Source organism: Oncorhynchus clarkii, chromosome 11 (assembly GCF_045791955.1).
Source record: "Oncorhynchus clarkii lewisi isolate Uvic-CL-2024 chromosome 11, UVic_Ocla_1.0, whole genome shotgun sequence".
NCBI classification, from domain to species: Eukaryota; Metazoa; Chordata; class Actinopteri; order Salmoniformes; family Salmonidae; genus Oncorhynchus; species Oncorhynchus clarkii.
Genome location: NC_092157.1, coordinates 4,981,870 through 5,001,673, shown reverse-complemented (window position 1 = coordinate 5,001,673; position 19,804 = coordinate 4,981,870). Strand labels below are relative to the sequence as shown.

The 19,804-nt window shown below is 42.2% G+C and overlaps 1 protein-coding gene across 1 annotated transcript; it reads right to left on the bottom strand.

Moving 5' to 3' along the window:
* Positions 1–5,279: 5,279 nt before the first annotated feature.
* LOC139420132 (translocation associated membrane protein 1) lies at positions 5,280–19,043 on the bottom strand. The gene is made up of 11 exons (XM_071169895.1): positions 18,702–19,043; positions 16,890–16,953; positions 13,651–13,775; positions 13,300–13,416; positions 8,517–8,575; positions 8,076–8,160; positions 7,840–7,910; positions 7,093–7,197; positions 6,829–6,972; positions 6,426–6,580; positions 5,280–6,103 (listed from the first exon to the last, which is right to left on the bottom strand). The coding sequence occupies exons 1-11, from the start codon at positions 18,822–18,824 to the stop codon at positions 6,033–6,035; spliced, it is 1,119 nt and encodes a 372-aa protein (XP_071025996.1). The 5' UTR covers positions 18,825–19,043; the 3' UTR covers positions 5,280–6,032.
* Between the last annotated feature and the right edge of the window lie 761 nt (positions 19,044–19,804).

Here is a 19,804-nt window from a genome sequence, read left to right as displayed (position 1 = left end):
CCAATCAGATTCCAGCTATACGCAAACTTGTATGTTGAAACATTATATATCATGTTGAATATTATATTAAGTAATTGCTACATCTACTATGTAAGTAATGTCTAATTAGCATAGGCTGGCCTATATTATATCATAATTTCCATATGACATTTTACATATCGCCAAATAATGCATCCCAAAAATGGCACCCAATTCCCTGTATAGATCATTACTTTTGGCCAGGGTCCATAGGGTTCTGGTCAGGGTCAATAGGGTTCTGGTCAGGACCCATAGGGTTCTGGTCAGGGTCGATAGGGTTCTGGTCAGGACCCATAGAGTTCTGGTCAGGGTCCATAAGGTTCTGGTCAGGGTCCATAGGGTTCTGGTCAGGACCCATAGGGTTCTGGTCAGGGTCCATAGGGTTCTGGTCAGGACCCATAGGGTTCTGGTCAGGGTCCATAGGGTTCTGGTCAGGACCCATAGGGCTCTAGTCAGGAGGGTCCATAAGGTTCTGGTCAGGACCCATAGGGCTCTAGTCAGGAGGGTCCATAAGGTTCTGGTCAGGACCCATAGGGCTCTAGTCAGGAGGGTCCATAAGGTTCTGGTCAGGACCCATAGGGCTCTAGTCAGGAGGGTCCATAAGGTTCTGGTCAGGACCCATAGGGTTCTGGTGAGGAGGGTCCATAAGGTTCTGGTCAGGACCCATAGGGCTCTAGTCAGGAGGGTCCATAAGGTTCTGGTCAGGACCCATAGGGCTCTAGTCAGGAGGGTCCATAAGGTTCTGGTCAGGACCCATAGGGCTCTAGTCAGGAGGGTCCATAAGGTTCTGGTCAGGACCCATAGGGTTCTGGTCAGGGTCCATAAGGTTCTGGTCAGGACCCATAGGGTTCTGGTCAGGGTCCATAGGGTTCTGGTCAAGACCCATAGGGTTCTGGTCAGGGTCCATAAGGTTCTGGTCAGGACCCATAGGGCTCTAGTCAGGAGGGTCCATAAGGTTCTGGTCAGGACCCATAGGGCTCTAGTCAGGAGGGTCCATAAGGTTCTGGTCAGGACCCATAGGGCTCTAGTCAGGAGGGTCCATAAGGTTCTGGTCAGGACCCATAGGGTTCTGGTGAGGAGGGTCCATAAGGTTCTGGTCAGGACCCATAGGGCTCTAGTCAGGAGGGTCCATAAGGTTCTGGTCAGGACCTATAGGGCTCTAGTCAGGAGGGTCCATAAGGTTCTGGTCAGGACCCATAGGGCTCTAGTAAAAAGTAGTGCACTATGTAAGGAATAGGGTTCCATTTGAGACGGCACTGTGGTCTGCAGGGGAGGAGTGTAGAAATGAGCGTCAAGGAATGGTTGTCAGTGGAAAACAATGTCCCCGGCCGGCTCCGCTGGCTAAGTAGGTTACCTCTGCTGCTCCTGAAAGTTCTGGTCTACTTCAAACATTCTCGCTGACTCAGCTTTCTACAGGTTTCAACTGTTTAAAGGAAATTATTTCAACCTAGAGGTCTTCTGTCCTGTATAGTGTCAACAATCTCAAAACCTTTGATATAATGCACAATATTAAGGCATTAGGTTACCATAACTCCTGTGATAGCTCACAAATTAAATATTAATTTGCATAACTGACAATTCTAACAACGATCTTTAAAAACCTTTTAAACCACAGATGGATAACTTTATATTTCAGTTCACTGTAAAATTGCATATCATTTTAACGAAGTTTGTGTGACGCGTAGCACCACCATGTGGTCCTTACATAGAATTATTTGAACCTTGTTTCAACTCATGAACTTTGACCTCTACATTTTAGTCATTTAGCGGACAATCTTATACGAGGCCTGTCATGCCAAATCATGTTTTGGAAGTTCTAGCGACAGCCCTAGCAACGGAAGCTAGAACTCATCGAATCCCATTGTGACGCGGGGAGCGTTTTTTTGGAATGACAAGCCCGGGTTACCAAAAGCATCTTAAGGCTAAGTTTATCGTTAGTACCTTCGTAGCCGCATCGTTAAATCTCAGAGCTGTTTTATTTAACCCCATCAGTCCCGAAACCCAGCTTTTCATTATCTTTCATTTATCTGCCCTTATATTTAACCTCACAATTAAGTGTTTTACAATGTTATTTTCTGGACAACCAGGGCTACAAGTAGAACACAAAGCAATTTGACATAGTTGCATTCATTCGTTTTTTTGTTGTACAAATCTTTAAAAAATGTGGTCTGCCATAGAAATAAAAACAGATAAAAATTCATCTATATGGATGCTTTGAGTAAATAAATAGTTATATATATATGAATCACAGACAGTGTCACCAGCAAACAACCCCCACACCTCCTCCTTCATGCTTCACGGTTGGAAACACATGCTGAGATCATCCGTTCACCTACTCTGCGTCTCACAAAGACACGGCGGATGGAACCAGAAATCTCTCATTTGGACTCATCAGACCAAAGGACAGATTTCCACCGGTCTAATGTCCATTGCTCGTGTTTCATGGCCCAAGCAAGTCTCTCCTTCTTATTGGTGTCCTTTAGTAGTGGTTTCTTTGCAGCAATTCGACCATGAAGGCCTGATTCAGTCTCCTCTGAACAGTTGATGTTGAGATGTGTCTGTTACTTGAACTCTGTAAAGCATTTATTTGTGCTGCAATCTGAGGTGCAGTTAAGTCTGATGAACTTATCCTCTGCAGCAGAGTTAAATTCCTGTGGCGGTCCTCATGAGAGACAGTTAACTCTAATGAACTTATCCTCTGCAGCAGAGGTAACTCTGGGTCTTCCTTTCCTGTGGCGGTCCTCATGAGAGACAGTTAACTCTAATGAACTTATCCTCTGCAGCAGAGTTAACTCCGGGTCTTTCATTCCTGTGGCGGTCCTCATGAGAGACAGTTAACTCTAATGAACTTATCCTCTGCAGCAGAGGTAACTCCGGGTCTTTCATTCCTGTGGCGGTCCTCATGAGAGACAGTTAACGCTAATGAACTTATCCTCTGCAGCAGAGGTAACTCTGGGTCTTCCTTTCCTGTGGTGGTCCTCATGAGAGCCAGTTTCATCATAGCGCTTGATGGTTTTTGAGACTGCACTTGAAGAAACTTTCAAAGTTCTTGAAATGTTCCAGATTGACTTAAAAGTAATGGATTTTCATTTCTCTTTGCTTATTTGAGCTGTTCTTGCCATAATATGGACTGCCTGTTCAGGGGAAGAACGACCTTGTCAGATCGGGGGTTTGAACTTGCAACCTTCCGGTTACTAGTCCCAACGCTCTAACCACTAGGCTACCCTGCCGCCCCATTCAACTAATAGATAAGACAACCACATCGCAGTCAAACATTATATAACTTCACTATATTTCTACAAATAGCATCTTAGTTTAATAACAATTTGACACGTTTCTTTTGTGTAAATAATGTTTAATGGCAACGAGTGGGCATGTTGAACAACAGTAAAGAGCCAGGGTGGGTTTTATGCCCTGTGTCATGAGGAGAACTTAGCATTTGGCACGTTCAGTTAAAATAAAAACGGGCATAAAAACAGAACAACGAAACATTTCTTTATCCATAATGTCTTCAACAACAAAATTATATTCTCGTGGACGTGCTCAAAGGAGACATTAATACAATGTCTACATCCCCAAATGGCACCCTATTGTCTTTATATAGTGCACTACTTTACACCTGAGTCCTAGTCAAAAAGTAGTGCACTATATAGGGAAATAGGGTGCCATTTAGCTCACAGCCCTTCGTGTAGATCTGAAAAGAGAGATATAGGGAACATATCCTTTCAGTGCCTTGGTAGGCACTCTAGATTATCTCTAAAAACAACATAACTCCACAGTTGTATCCCAAATGACACATACATACATACATACATACATACATACACACACACATACATACATACATACATACACACATACATATACATACATATACATACATACATACATACATATACACATATATATATACATACATATATACATACATATATATATATGGGCAGTGGTCATGGCACCCTATTCCCTATATAGTGTACAGAGACAATGGGCTGAGGTCATAAGTAGTGCACTAATATATATATATATATATATATATATATGTGTGTATATGTATGTATGTATGCATGCATGTATGTATGCAATAGGGTACCATTTAGGATGCACTTCAATAATAGCTTCCTCCCTCCACATAGAGTGACCACTGATCCTACCATTGGCTGGATTGGGGTAAACAGCCCTATCCAACCACGTTAGATCAGCGATGGTTTCAGGGAAAGAAAAGACCACAGGAAGGATGCATTAACCAGAGACGTAAAACAGGGCCCCAATTTTTTTTTTTTTTTTTTTTTTTTTACAGCACCAACAACGCAAAAGGCTTGAAAAGCAAATTAAAACTCAAAATTCTCTAAAATGGCTTCCTATCCTTGTTCCCTGTCCTGCGTTCTCACTGCCAGTGTCCTGAGAGAATGTCTGGGACTCAAATGGAACCCTATTCCTTCTGTAGTGCACTACTTTCGACCACTACCAATACACCTCTGGTCAAAAGTGGAGCCCTATATTGGGAATAAGAATGGTCATTTGGGACACACAAACTGGTAGGTTAAAGCACTGTGGTGGGAAAGCAATGAATCCTATCCAGTCTAGTAACCCTTGTGTTGACGAAGGAAAGGAAACAAAGGGGGAATGAAGCCGTTTCAACTACTGGAAAAGAAGACAAAGAAGAACGATGTAACTAAAACCTCTGATACAGACTGAGGGAAAGTAAGGCAGGTGCATGGAGTTTCTCTGCTAGCGATTCCAAACAGATGGGAATGAATTCAAGAAGCCCTTTTTGTTAAAGAAACAGAATGGCATACAGTCTGATAAATAAAAATGTTGGAAGAAAAAAAATGGCGTATGAAATGTCTGACTTTAGAAACAGATTACTGAAAACACTGATTTCTTTTTCTTCTCCATCATTCCTGAAATTTTAAAACTGTACACAACAATCTGTATCAATAGGCACTTAAATAAGTTATATATATATATATTTTTTTATTATTATTTTATTTTTCTGTAGTAATGGCACGTGACGATAATGGGAAAAAAAATAAAAAAAATCGGGATCACTTGAGATTGGCAAGGAGCAGATAAAGCCGAGATGCATTGTGGAGTTTGTAGTCCTACTGGGAGGAGCTGTAGTCCTTCAGATGATAAGATCTAGTTTGAAGTTTCACCATACTGCTTATACCAAGAAGTGCTTAGTGGGGGGGGGCCAGGGTTCCCCAACTGGAGGCCCATGGGCCATTCCCCAAGTTGACCCCCCCCAAAAAAAACAATTTTATTTGTATTTTTTAGTGTTTGGACATAAGACTAGAAACACCAGCCAATCAGCTCCAAGTCATTTAACATTTTAGAAATATGTTCCAAAGTGATTGTATACGAACGTAAGCAAGGTTTGAAATGATTATGTTTTAGTCATATGTTATATCTGTTTGGGGTTCTTGCGGTCAATTTGCAGTCTACAAATGATTTGTAATTATGTTCCGGCCCCCCTGACCATCCGCTCAAGAAAATAAAAAAACTTGGCCTGCGGCTGAAACTAGTTGATGGTCCCTGGCATAGGGTCAGGGGGGGGGGATCTGGGATTGGGCTGTTGACAACAGCTAGAGCAGTGGCATGAGAAGGCTGGATGCAGCATGAGGGGGACAGGCTATAGGGGACAGGATATAAGGGAGTCTTTTTGGGGTGGGTAGGGGTTGGAGGGGTTGAGGGGGGACAGGATATAGGGGAGTCTTTTTGGGGTGGGTAGGGGTTGGAGGGGTTGAGGGGTGACAGGATATAAGGGAGTCTTTTTGGGGTTGGTAGGAGGGGGACAGGATATAGGGGAGTCTTTTTGGGGTGGGTAGGGGTTGGAGGGGTTGAGGGGGGACAGGATATAGGGGAGTCTTTTTGGGGTGGGTAGGGGTTGGAGGGGTTGAGGGGGGACAGGATATAAGGGAGTCTTTTTGGGGTGGGTAGGGGTTGGAGGGGTTGAGGGGGACAGGATATAGGGGAGTCTTTTTGGGGTGGGTAGGGGTTGAGGGGGGACTTTATGAGGACTTCTCTTTCTTTGATCTCGGCGAATCAGCTCCGTTGGAACTTACTCCGTTCACTCCATTGGCTGCAAACGACAGAGAAGGAAGTGAAGGTACATGAAGGTACATGGAGCAAGAGAGAGAGAAAAAAACTAACAGTATAATGACATTTTCCTCACTTGAATCTGAAAAACTACAATAACTTCATTAAAACAATATAAAATATATATAAAACAATATTAAAAAATATAAATGGACTTTCCCCAGTATTCTTTCACATTATCAATGTGTATTTTCTAGCATTCTAGTATAGTGTTGCTTCCTGGGTTATATAGTGTTGCTTCCTGGGTTATATAGTGTTGCTTCCTGGGTTTCTGCAACTATCCTCTGGTATGTAGTTCTGCTCACCTTTGTCTTTCTTGGACTTGCTCTTGGGAGCTTGGGGCTTCTTGGGTTTCACGGGCTGGGCCTGGGCCTGCTCTCTCCACCTCCTCAGCTGGAAGTTGATGAACTTCCACATCATGAAGGCCTGAGTCACACAGATGGTCGCCAGCACAGTGATCCTGTGGGGGAGGATATTAAAAAAAAGGTGTTAGCCACACTTAAAGTATGAAGTGGTTGATTCATGAAGTGGTTGATTCATGAAGTGGTTGATTCATGAAGTGGTTGATTCATGTATGTGGTTGATTCATGTACATGTCAGACACAGTGTGAGGTTACAGTCTTGCATTGCGCCTATCTGCAGTTCATATTGCTCAGTCTCGGTCTAGTCAAGTCATCCCCCCACACATACACTCACTCACTCTCTTACCGAACAAAGAGCACGTTGAAGTTTCCGTTAGCCAGGTCCAGTACCTGTTGATCAGCGTTGGCCAGGCCGAAACCCACAGTCAGGACAGACAGGGACAGGGTGAGCAGCCGTCCAAGAACAAACAGTATTGCCCAGACAGTAAACCTAGGAGAGAGACACACACACACACACACACATCCTCAACTTCAACTCTCTCAGTGTGTGACCTCAACTGACCCAGTCGGTCTCTTCTGTGTGTGTGTGTGTGTGTGTGTGCGCGCTCACCCAGTCTGTCTCTTCTCGTTGCTGAAGTAGACCAGGCGGGACACGTGGAAGAGAAGCTCTACGAAGCAGTGCAACACCAGCAGGACCAGAGCCAGACGATTCAGACTGGAAGACACAAAATGGACGCCGTTAGACGCTTCATAGAGAGGTAGCTATCACCATGATCTATTTTTGTAAGATAAAAAAAAGCCCCAGAAAGCACCAAAAAGTAGATAAGGTATTGGGACATACTGAAGCTACTAAGTTCAGCTAAGGTTGAGCGTGGGAGCAGGCCTACTCAATAATCATAAACAACATGTTGACGTGAACCTGCGGCCGCGTTGACCTGCGGCCGCCTGAACCTGCGGCCGCGTTGACGTGAACCTGCGGCCGCGTTGACGTGAACCTGCAGTAATGTTGACGTGAACCTGCAGTAATGTTGATGTGAACCTACAGTAATGTTGACCTGAACCTGCAGTAATGTTGATGTGAACCCGCAGTAATGTTGACGTGAACCTACAGTAATGTTGACCTGAACCTGCAGTAATGTTGACGTGAACCCGCAGTAATGTTGACGTGAACCCGCAGTAATGTTGACGTGAACCCGCAGTAATGTTGACGTGAACCCGCAGTAATGTTGACGTGAACCCGCAGTAATGTTGACGTGAACCCGCAGTAATGTTGACGTGAACCTGCAGTAATGTTGACGTGAACCCGCAGTAATGTTGACGTGAACCCGCAGTAATGTTGACGTGAACCAGGTCTTACTTGAGGATGTAGGCTCCTGCGATGTGGACCAAGTACAGAGCGATATACACCAACTGCCGAGGAATATCCTCCTACACAACACACACACGATGTCAGTAAAATACTCACTCTGTTAGTGAGCTTAATGCCCTCAAGCAAATGTTTGAAATTGATTTTTTTTAAACAATGTTAACGTATGGAAAGCAAACACGAAATGCCATTCTACTCCAGTACAGTAACTTCACACACACACTCACCTTCTTGGTCTTCTGAAAGTAGAGCTCGGGCAGAGCGTGAAGCCAGTAGCCCATCTGACAGATGAAAAAGAACTTCATCTGAAACCTACAAGCAGGACAAACAAAACACAAAGTCTGTCAATTCTACCTTACATTTAGTATTTTTTGGTTATTTATCAGAAACCTTTCTCCAGAGCAACTTACAATCAGTGCATTCAACTAAGCTAGGTAGATCACAGTGAGTAAACCTTTCTTCTCAAAAAAGTAGCTATCATTTGCAATCAAATATCTCAGAATAATTAAAAATCGCTAATCATATTTTTTTAGAAACAAAAATGGGACATAGGATGAGTAATGCGGACTAAAGACTCCTTCCATACGAGAGTCAGTACCAACCTGTATGTTTAAACAAACCCAGCTACTGTTTGCGTTGTGTTTACATAGTTTGACTTCAGTACTTACGGCATCAAGGTATGGGGGTAGCCTTCCCACAGATTCACTGGGTTGGACAGGAAGTTCTCCTGGACGAGAATATTAGAAAGAAAGAAATATGATCATAAGGAGGACAAGAAGAGAGAGGAGAAATGCTAATCTGCGTGGCTGGCTACGTGAATAATGTGATACGCCTTTTATATTTCATTTTGAATTAACTCAACGCCTCCAGCTGTCAAATGAGCTAGCTTATTTAGCTCTCACTGGCCACAATGGATTTAAAACTAACCGCAGAGAGGATGCTGCAAAGCTCCAGCTAGCTCCTCGTTAAAATCCTACCCCCCCTCCAGAAGTGTCACCAGGATAGGATGATTTTTAATATGGAGGTAAAGATGAACAGAGTCAAGTACAGAGGGATCCTTGATGAAGCCCCGCCTCCATGTAATATTTCTGTTTTTTATTTGTAATAAATTTGCTAACATTTAAAAAAAAAATGTTTTTTGCTTTGTCATTATAGGGTATTGTGATGCCATTATGGGGTATTGTGATGCCATTATGGGGTATTGTGATGCCATTATGGGGTATTGTGATGTCCTTATGGGGTATTGTGATGTCCTTATGGGGTATTGTGATGTCATTATGGGGTATTGTGATGTCATTATGGGGTATTGTGATGTCCTTATGGGGTATTGTGATGTCCTTATGGGGTATTGTGATGTCCTTATGGGGTATTGTGATGTCCTTATGGGGTATTGTGATGTCCTTATGGGGTATTGTGATGTCCTTATGGTGTATTGTGATGTCATTATGGGGTATTGTGTGTAGATTGATGAGGGGGGGGGGGGGGGGACAATTGAATAAATGTTAGAATACGGCTGTAATGTAACAAAATATGGAAAAAGTCAATGGGTCTGAATACTTCCCAAATGCACTGTATACAGGGTAATCATATTGTATACAGGGTAATCATACTGTATACAGGGTAATCATACTATATACATCGTCAGTTCCACTGTATACAGGGTAATCATACTATATACAGGGTCAGTTCCACTATATACAGGGTAATCATACTGTATACAGGGTAATCATACTGTATACAGGGTAATCATACTATATACAGGGTAATCATACTGTATACAGGGTAATCATACTGTATACAGGATCAGTTCCACTGTATACAGGGTAATCATACTGTATACAGGGTAATCATACTATATACAGGGTCAGTTCCACTGTATACAGGGTAATCATACTATATACAGGGTAATCATACTGTATACAGGGTAATCATACTATATACATCGTCAGTTCCACTGTATACAGGGTAATCATACTATATACAGGGTCAGTTCCACTGTATACAGGGTAATCATACTGTATACAGGGTAATCATACTGTATACAGGGTAATCATACTATATACATCGTCAGTTCCACTGTATACAGGGTAATCATACTATATACAGGGTCAGTTCCACTGTATACAGGGTAATCATACTATATACATCGTCAGTTCCACTGTATACAGGGTAATCATACTATATACATCGTCAGTTCCACTGTATACAGGGTAATCATACTATATACAGGGTCAGTTCCACTATATACAGGGTAATCATACTATATACAGGGTAATCATACTATATCAGTTCCACTGTATACAGGGTAATCATACTGTATACAGGGTAATCATACTATATACTGTATACAGGGTAATCATACTGTATCCACTGTATACAGGGTAATCATACTATATACAGGGTCAGTTCCACTGTATACAGGGTAATCATACTGTATACAGGGTAATCATACTGTATACAGGGTACAGGGTCAGTTCCACTGTATACAGGGTAATCATACTGTATACAGGGTAATCATACTATATACATCGTCAGTTCCACTGTATACAGGGTAATCATACTATATACAGGGTCAGTTCCACTGTATACAGGGTAATCATACTATATACATCGTCAGTTCCACTGTATACAGGGTAATCATACTATATACATCGTCAGTTCCACTGTATACAGGGTAATCATACTATATACAGGGTCAGTTCCACTATATACAGGGTAATCATACTATATACAGGGTAATCATACTATATACAGGATCAGTTCCACTGTATACAGGGTAATCATACTGTATACAGGGTAATCATACTATATACAGGGTCAGTTCCACTGTATACAGGGTAATCATACTGTATACAGGGTAATCATACTATATACAGGGTAATCATACTGTATACAGGGTAATCATACTGTATACAGGGTCAGTTCCACTGTATACAGGGTAATCATACTGTATACATCGTCAGTTCCACTGTATACAGGGTAATCATACTATATACATCGTCAGTTCCACTGTATACAGGGTAATCATAATATATACAGGGTCAGTTCCATTATATACAGGGTAATCATACTATATACAGGGTAATCATACTATATACAGGGTAATCATACTATATACAGGGTCATCATACTGTATACAGGGTAATCATACTGTATACAGGGTCAGTTCCACTGTATACAGGGTAATCATACTGTATACAGGGTAATCATACTGTATACAGGGTAATCACTGTATACAGGGTCAGTTCCACTGTATACAGGGTAATCATACTGTATACAGGGTAATCATACTGTATACAGGGTAATCATACTGTATACAGGGTAATCATACTATATACAGGGTAATCATACTATATACAGGGTCAGTTCCAAATAATGTGTACCTAACCATAAACACCAATGCTTTTCTTAAAATCAATACACAGAAGTATATATTTTTAAACCTGCATATTTATCTAAAATAAATCCAGGTTAGCAGGCAATATTAACCAGGTGAAATTGTGTCATTTCTCTTGCGTTCATTGCACGCAGAGTCATATGCAGCAGTTTGGGCCGCCTAATTTGCCAGAATTGTACGTAATTATGACATAACATTGAAGGTTGCGCAATGTAACAGCAATATTTAGACTTATTGATGCCACCCGTTAGATAAAATACAGAACGGTCCGTATTTCACTGAAAGAATAAATGTCTTGTTTTCAAGATGATAGTTTCTGGATTCGACCATATTAATGACATAAGGCTCGTATTTCTGTGTGTTATTATGTTACTAAGTCTACTATTTGATAGAGCAGTCTGACTGAGCGATGGTAGGTAGCAGCAGGCTCGTAAGCATTCATTCAAACAGCACTTTCGTGCGTTTTGCTCTGCTCCCCTTGCTCTGCATGGGCAACACTGCTTCGAGGTCGGCTGCTGTCGATGTGTTCCTGGTTCGAGCCCAGGGAGGAGCGAGGAGAGGGACGGAGGCACAGTCATGATGCTCTAAATGGTACAGCTGTAGAACACCAAGGAAGTTAAAGTGTTTGACCCGCTCCACTGCAGCCCATCGGAAAAATTGGGGGAAAAATTGGGGAGAAAAAAAAGGGGTAAAAAATAAAATGAAAAAAAAAAGACTGCGTCATCTGTGAATCTGTTGGGGGCAGTATGCAAATTAGAGGGGATCTAGGGTGTCTGGGCTGACGGAGTTAATATGTTGCCATAACCATAACTCTCAAAGCACTTCCTGATTACAGACGTGAGTGCTACAGGGTGGTAGTTATTGTGACACGAAGCCTTAAGTGTTCTTGGGAAGAAGAATGATGTCGGTCATCTTAAAAAGGTGTGGGGATTACAGACTGGGGACAAGGAGAGGTTGAAAATTACAGTGAATACGCGTCCTGGAATACCGTCGGGCCCCGCGGCCTTGACCTGATTGAAGACCTTCATTTAAAAGTTGGCCTCGGAGAGAGAGACCACCCGGTCCTCTGACTCGGAGAGAGAGACCACCCGGTCCTCTGACTCGGAGAGAGAGACCACCCGGTCCTCTGACTCGGTGTCGGCCCTCACATCCACCACAATGTTGTTATTGGGGTATTTTTGTTTTGCATGAATAACGAGGCTACTACTTTCAACATTTAGCGGGCATTATTGTGGTAAGACAGCTGTGTGTTTTCAGCTGCATTCACATTGGGTTTCTTCACCTATTAAAAACAGCCCGTTACCAAAAAGGCCTTGCTTGTAGCCTATATTCATTACCAAAACGGCCTTGCTTGTAGCCTATATTCATTACCAAAACCGCCTTGCTTTAGTGTGTAGGGTGCTGTCCATTGTGTTGACACAGTGCAGATGGAGATTATCAAGCCAAACTGTCACTTCAAAAAGTAGTCAATGGTCTGAGTGTCGGTATTTGAACTTCATGTTTGTGGTAAAGCAGGATTTAAGTAGAAGGTAATACAATTCCAGTGCAAGAACCCCCCCCCCCCCCCCCCCGGCGCCAAGTCTGTCTGCTTGGCTCGGTAAGTAATATTCACCAAATAAGACATTTCTACCCTCTCTGCATTAACTATATGCTGCTGAGACAAGTTCATTTGAAACATTTCATGTCGACAGCGGCGCCAATAAAAAAAGTCAAGACCCCACCCCATGCTTTTGCACCCCCCCATGCTTTTGCACCCCCCCAAGCTTTTGCACCCCCACTTTCAGACAAAGACCCCCCCCCAAAGCTTTTCCAACCCCACTTTCAGACAAAGACCCCCCCCCCAAGCTTTTCCAACCACACTTTCAGACAAAGTCAAGAGCCCAATGCAGACACACACACAGAAACACACAGACAGTTATACCCAGTAAACAAATAGTCAGGTATTAAAACATTTCTAAAAATCACCTATTAACATCCACACACACGTAAACAAATAGTTTAAACCATGTACTGATATAAAGATGCTTGTGCCACAAACACACACATCTACCTACCGACATGAGGATGTTGGTTCCCCATCCGAAGGAGAACAGGTAGAAGGCAGAGAGCTGGCCTGACTCGTTGAACTTGCTGTGCTTGGTCTTCGAGAAGTGCATCTTCCGGTTGATTTTCTATATAAAAAAAAAAAAGAGACACATGACAAATGAGTCAATCGAGGTCAAACTGATCAGCGATTATCAGTGTCGGATGATCAACTTCGCCGCCAGAATATCAAACGGATCCGTGGTTGTCTTGAATGTAATTTGTTTTATTTTTTTTTATTTTTTTATCAAATAAGACTATAATAACCAATGAAATGTACAGAAAAACATAGGAAGTGTGTTTGAGTGAGTGCCAGTACGTACGTCCAGAACATACTCCTGAATGATGGCGTGGATAATGATGGCCACCAGCATGTAGAAGAAGACCGTAGCCACATCCTTCAGACCGTGGTGGAAGTGGTTCACCACACTCTCCTCTGGCAGGCCCTCTGATAGGGAGACATAAAGAACGCATGATCCCTTCACGAGCCGGTTCATAAAGCCTTGACGTTACGGCCCCAATGCTTTCTATTAGTAAATAGAACATCACCGCCTTCTAGAACGTAACGAGATTCCTTGCTAGCAGGCAGCCTCTGAGCTGAAGATCCTTCACACCGTGGGGGAAATGGTTCACTACGCTCTCCTCTAGTAGGGAGACACGAAGCATTTACTAAGCCTTTTATAACCCTTCATAGTTGCCTTATTATACTGTATATACATTTATAAGAAGTTGTTCAAAACAGTCTCTTCTGGACCCTCTGATGGAAGAGATGCATATAGATTAGAGGTCGACCGATTAAATCTGTACGGACGATTAATTTGGGCCGATTTCAAGTTTTCATAACAATCGGTAATCGGCCTTTTTGGACACCAACTATGGCCGATTACATTGCAGCGTCAAAAGGACCTTGTGGCTGCAACGAGCCAAGGTAAATTGCTAGCTAGCATTAAACTTATCTTGTAAAAAAATATATATATATTTTTATAAACCTGCATATTTAGTTAAAATAAATGCATGTTAGCAGGAAATATTAACTAGGGAAATTGTGTCTCTTCTCTTGCGTTCAGTGCAAGCAGACTCAGGTTATATGCAACAGTTTGGGCCGCCTGGCTCGTTGCGAACTGTGTTTCTTCCTAACAAAGACCGTAATTCATTTTCCAGAATTGTACATCATTATGACATAACATTGAAGGTTGTACAATGTAACAGCAATATTTAGACTTAGGGATGCCACCTGTTCGATAAAACACAGGGACTGTTCCGTATTTCACTGAAAGAATAAACGTTTTGTTTTCGAAATGATAGTTTCCGGATTTTACTATTTAATGACATAAGGCTCGTATTTCTGTGTGTTTATTATAATTAAGTCTACTATTTGATAGAGCAGTCTGACTGAGCGGTGGTAGCAAGCAGCAGGCTCGTAAGCATTCATTCAACCAGCACTTTTCTTCCCTAAGACAGGGAATTGTTATTAGGATTAAATGTCAGGAATCGTGAAAAACTGAGTTTAAATGCATTTGGCTAAGGTGTATGCAAACTTCCAACTTCAACTGTATATGAAATATAAAATGGTATAGCGAGAAATAGTCGATGCTCATAATCCCTATAATAACTTTTTTTTCTCATGTTCTGAGCAAGGAACTTAAACGTTAGCTTTCTTACATGGCACATATTGCACTTTTACTTCTCCAACACTTTGTCTTTGCATTATTTAAACCAAATTGAACATGTTCCATTATTTGAGACTAAATAGTTTTTATATGTGTATTATATTAGGTTAAAATAAATGGGTTCATTCATTGTTGTAATTGTCATTATTTCAAATATATATATATATATTTTTTTTTTAAATCGTCCGATTAATCGGTATCGCCTTTTTTTTGGTTCTCCAATAAAATAGGTATCGGAGTTGAAAAAAATCATAATCAGTCGACCTCGAATACAGATGCATCGTTACAATTATACTAACGTTACCTCACTTTTTAAACATATTTGCTTCACGAAGCCTCTAAAATCACAAGGTTTTACTCAAGCAACGACACTACCAAAGTCCTGCCTGACCCGCTACTGTAGTAATTTAGCTTCAACAAACATCAGCCTGTTAATAATGAATGACTGAGGGGGGGGGGGGGGGGGGGGGTTGCGTCCCAAATGGCACTCTTTCCTATATAGTGCACTACTTTAGACCAGGGTCCATAGGGCTCTAATCAAAAGTAGTGCACTACTTTACACCAGGGTCCATAGGGCTCTAATCAAAAGTAGTGCACTACTTTACACCAGGGTCCATAGGGCTCTAATCAAAAGTAGTGCACTACTTTAGACCAGGGTCCATAGGGCTCTAATCAAAAGTAGTGCACTACTTTAGACCAGGGTCCATAGGGCTCTAATCAAAAGTAGTGCACTACTTTAGACCAGGGTCCAAAGTAGTGCACTACTTTAGACCAGGGTCCATAGGGCTCTAATCAAAAGTAGTGCACTACTTTAGACCAGGGTCCATAGGGCTCTAATCAAAAGTAGTGCACTATATAAAGGGAATAGGGTGGTATTTTGGACGGGCGCCCTGACTCTGATAAGACTATCAGCTCTTCAAATAAAATCCGATATCATAAAGCACATTCCATCATTCCACAAGCCCTCCTGTCATTCGTGGCTTTACATGAAGGAGTGTGTAAAATAACATTAATTCACCTTGAGATGAGACGAGGATTGTGTCACAAAATGGTACCCTTGATAGTGCACTACCCAATGGGCCCTGGTCAAATATAGCGCAATATTTAGGAAATAGGTGGCAATTTGGGACTCACACAAGACCTCTGATATTGTGGCCTGTTACACTCCAGCCCCAATCCTTCCAGGAGGACCTAGCAGGACGACCTAGCAGGACGACCTTGCAGGAGGACCTAGCAGGAGGACCTAGCAGGAGGACCTAGCAGGAGGACCTAGCAGGAGGACCTAGCAGGAGGACCTAGCAGGAGGACCTAGCAGGAGGACCTAGCAGGACGACCTAACAGGACGACCTAGCAGGAGGACTTTATAAAATCAGGAAGACTAAACGTAGCTCCACAGGGAAAAAAGGAAAGCTCTGAAAGAAGGTGTTCTGGAACTGGTAGGCCATGTGAGAACTTATATTCTCTAACACACAGGAGAGGCCTTCTAATTCAACAACTACAAGTGGTCTGTAGATTCTAGACATTGTTTCTATACTGGATAACAGGCAAACTAGTTCCACACACACACACACACACTAAAGAACAGGTGGACAAGAACAGAAGATGTCACGAGGTAATTGTTGACTTGGAATTCATTCAGAATAAAATGTCACAGAAAAAAAAAGTTAGGAAAGCAATAAGAGGAAGATACCACCTCCATACAACAACCTCCATACAACAACCTCCATACAACAACCTCCATCCAACCTCCATCCAACCTCCATCCAACCTCCATCCAACCTCCATCCCAGATACTTTGTCTTTTTAGAGCTTCACTGTTTGACCCCAGTGAAGAAAAATAAGAAAAAAAAGGATGCACATTCAGGTGGATCCACTAAAGAAGTTAAACTGACCGTTTGTAGAGGTTGTAACGTTGTATTGGACAGTGATGAACAGCACTGCAACCTTCGAGGTGACCTGCATCACAGCGGGGACAAGGGAGAGGATTGATTAAAGGACGTGAAAACACAGGGTTCAGTCCCCAATAAGCACCCTATTCCCTATATAGTGCGTTTACTTAGCCTGGCTCTGGTCTATAAAGTAGTGCACTATATAGTGAATAGGGTGCCGTTTGTGACACACACCCAGGTGCTTTTATCTGAGTCATTGACTAAAAGCAAACCACAGCATGATTTTCTCATTAGCCTTCTGGCCTCTCTGTGGGTAGCTTAGTGGTGTTAAATAAACCAGGTAGCGTTGTAGATTTACTGACTAGACCACAAAGTATCAGGCAGAAACACATGTCACTTTATATAATGTTTACATACCCTACATTACTCATCTCATATGTATATACTGTACTCGATACCATCTACTGCATCTTGCCTATGCCGTTCTGTACCATCACTCATTCATATATCTTTATGTACATATTCTTTATCCCGTTACACTTGTGTGTATAAGGTAGTAGTTTTGGAATTGTTAGTTAGTTAGATTACTCGTTGGTTATTACTGCATTGTCGGAACTAGAAGCACAAGCATTTCGCTACACTCGCATCGACATCTGCTAACCATGTGTATGTGACAAATACAATTTGATGTCGAGCTTGCAAACCATTCAATCCAATACTACAGATAAGATTGAATGGAAAACCGGGGATTTTGATTTTATTAAGAACGTATATAAATATGGAAAGACTGATTCATAACTATACATTCGTACAACTCTGTTTTGTAATGCAGTAGGTTATTTGTATTAGATGTGCATCGTCAATGTGACTACAGCACATCAAGGCACAAGAACTCAAACTCCCATAATGCAGCTCAATGCTGGCGCTGAATTTTATGCTGCATTCACGTCCAACTCGGCACTAGGAAACTCGGAAATGTACAACCTGCAAATGGATGAACGCAGCACATGTATAAGTACCACCAGTTAGCAAGTAAAACTTTCCTAGTTACAACTAGTACATTAACGCAGCATTAGTAAAGGATGATTCATGTAGCCTACCTAGAAAGCTAAACATGAAACCCCAAAAAATAATTCAGTGTAAACCAACAATAAAAAATATATTTTTTTTAAAAACCTAAACTCTTCAAATGTGTAAACGGAATAGGCGATCCTACGGACATTATGGATCTAACTTTGTTTTTTCCGAACGAGCGGGGCTACCTATAAACGACGACAAGCTCACAATCACCCAGTGATTGCCACGTAGCCTACACGTTATTTGCGAATAAAAAAGTATCCGATGCTGGACAGTCTTGCACAATATTGTAGCCAGCGAAATTGCAATTTTTGTGGTCGCTAAAATGTAACAATCTATGTAACGCTCGTTCCAGTTACTACACTACACAAATACTACACTTTTGTGTTGTTATACGACGTAGGCCAAGTCACTCAAATGTACAAGTGACCAGACAATAGGCAACCCGACAGAGATGGGTTACAGTTTTAAATCTAACTAGGCTACTTACACGCCTTTTCAAATCAAAAGACACTTCTGTCATACTTGAATATTACAATATGGACAACCTAACAAAAAAAACTTTGTCACTAGAGCAGGAAGAGTAGATCAGCCATGTCCGTTTTCAAGATACTTTTGACGGAACAAAATCATCTTGTCTGCCCAGTTGACACATTATAGTTAGGCTCTTATGGCCTATTTGGAAAGCTAGGTCTTACTGCATATCCCAGACCCCTCCGACCTGTGGACAAGCCTTACCTCAAACATCAACCCGAGGAGGAACACCATAGCAACACAGGACACAATATCGGCATGGTTCTGGATGATAAACTCGTGGCTCAACACCGGCGGGTTCTTGTTGGTCTTTTTGCGGATCCCCATTTTTACGTCTCCCAAAAGTGAACTTTTATTGACCGGCGCGACTCAGCAGCAGAGTGAATCGGGTATGACCACGTATTCAGTATTGTTTTCTGTCCGTCCCCGTCAGCTCTAAAGAAAGCCACCAGTCTTCCTCCTGCTGCTCTCTCTCACACACACACATAACCACGGGCCAACAAACGAATATCGAGTCACTCTTATTTTTTGTGGGAGGATCTAGCCGATGCGCGTTGCTGCTAGAGAGTTGTTTTTTACACACCCTCTAGAAGATTCGTGAGCGGTTTACCGCCCCCTATATGTCCGGAGTATGCAGACCGTCGGTTTTATGTGCCAACCGATAACTACAACCCCGCAAGTATATTCGATCTACATGATGACCACACCGCTCACGTTATGTGCCCCGGGCGTTGCAAAATAAACGTGCACATACATGTTATTCAATCATTGCATCCAAACTGTTGACACGCGTCAACGAGCCGTCTGCATGGCCAGGCGCTAAAATAGAACTTGATTCTATTTGTGACGCATTGATGGATGCAAGTCCCGCCTATCTTCATTGGTTTTTAGGAGCATATTACCCACGTGGGTGATTGAAAGATGAACTGAGGTTCACACTCCAGTCCAGTGGGGTGGTGGTAATGCACCTTAAAGTTGGTTGCCAACCGCCATATAAAGGCCAAAGAAGAAGTGGCGATTTTAGCATGTACATCTTGGTGGGGCAAACAAAAACAACAACAAATGTTGGGGATGCATGCCAGCAAAGCCACTACACTACACTAAACAGTACATTAATTGCACTATAACGGTGACAAACGGTGCCCACAAACTTTTAGGGTCTACATAAAGCTGTCACAAAAGCAGAGTCCCAACACCTTACCACTGCTACACCTGGCTATCAGTGGAGCCTTGTCTGGCAGCGAAACAGTTCATTCAGCCTCATTTACTGAATTAGCCAAACATAGCGGATATGGCTGACTTTCTTA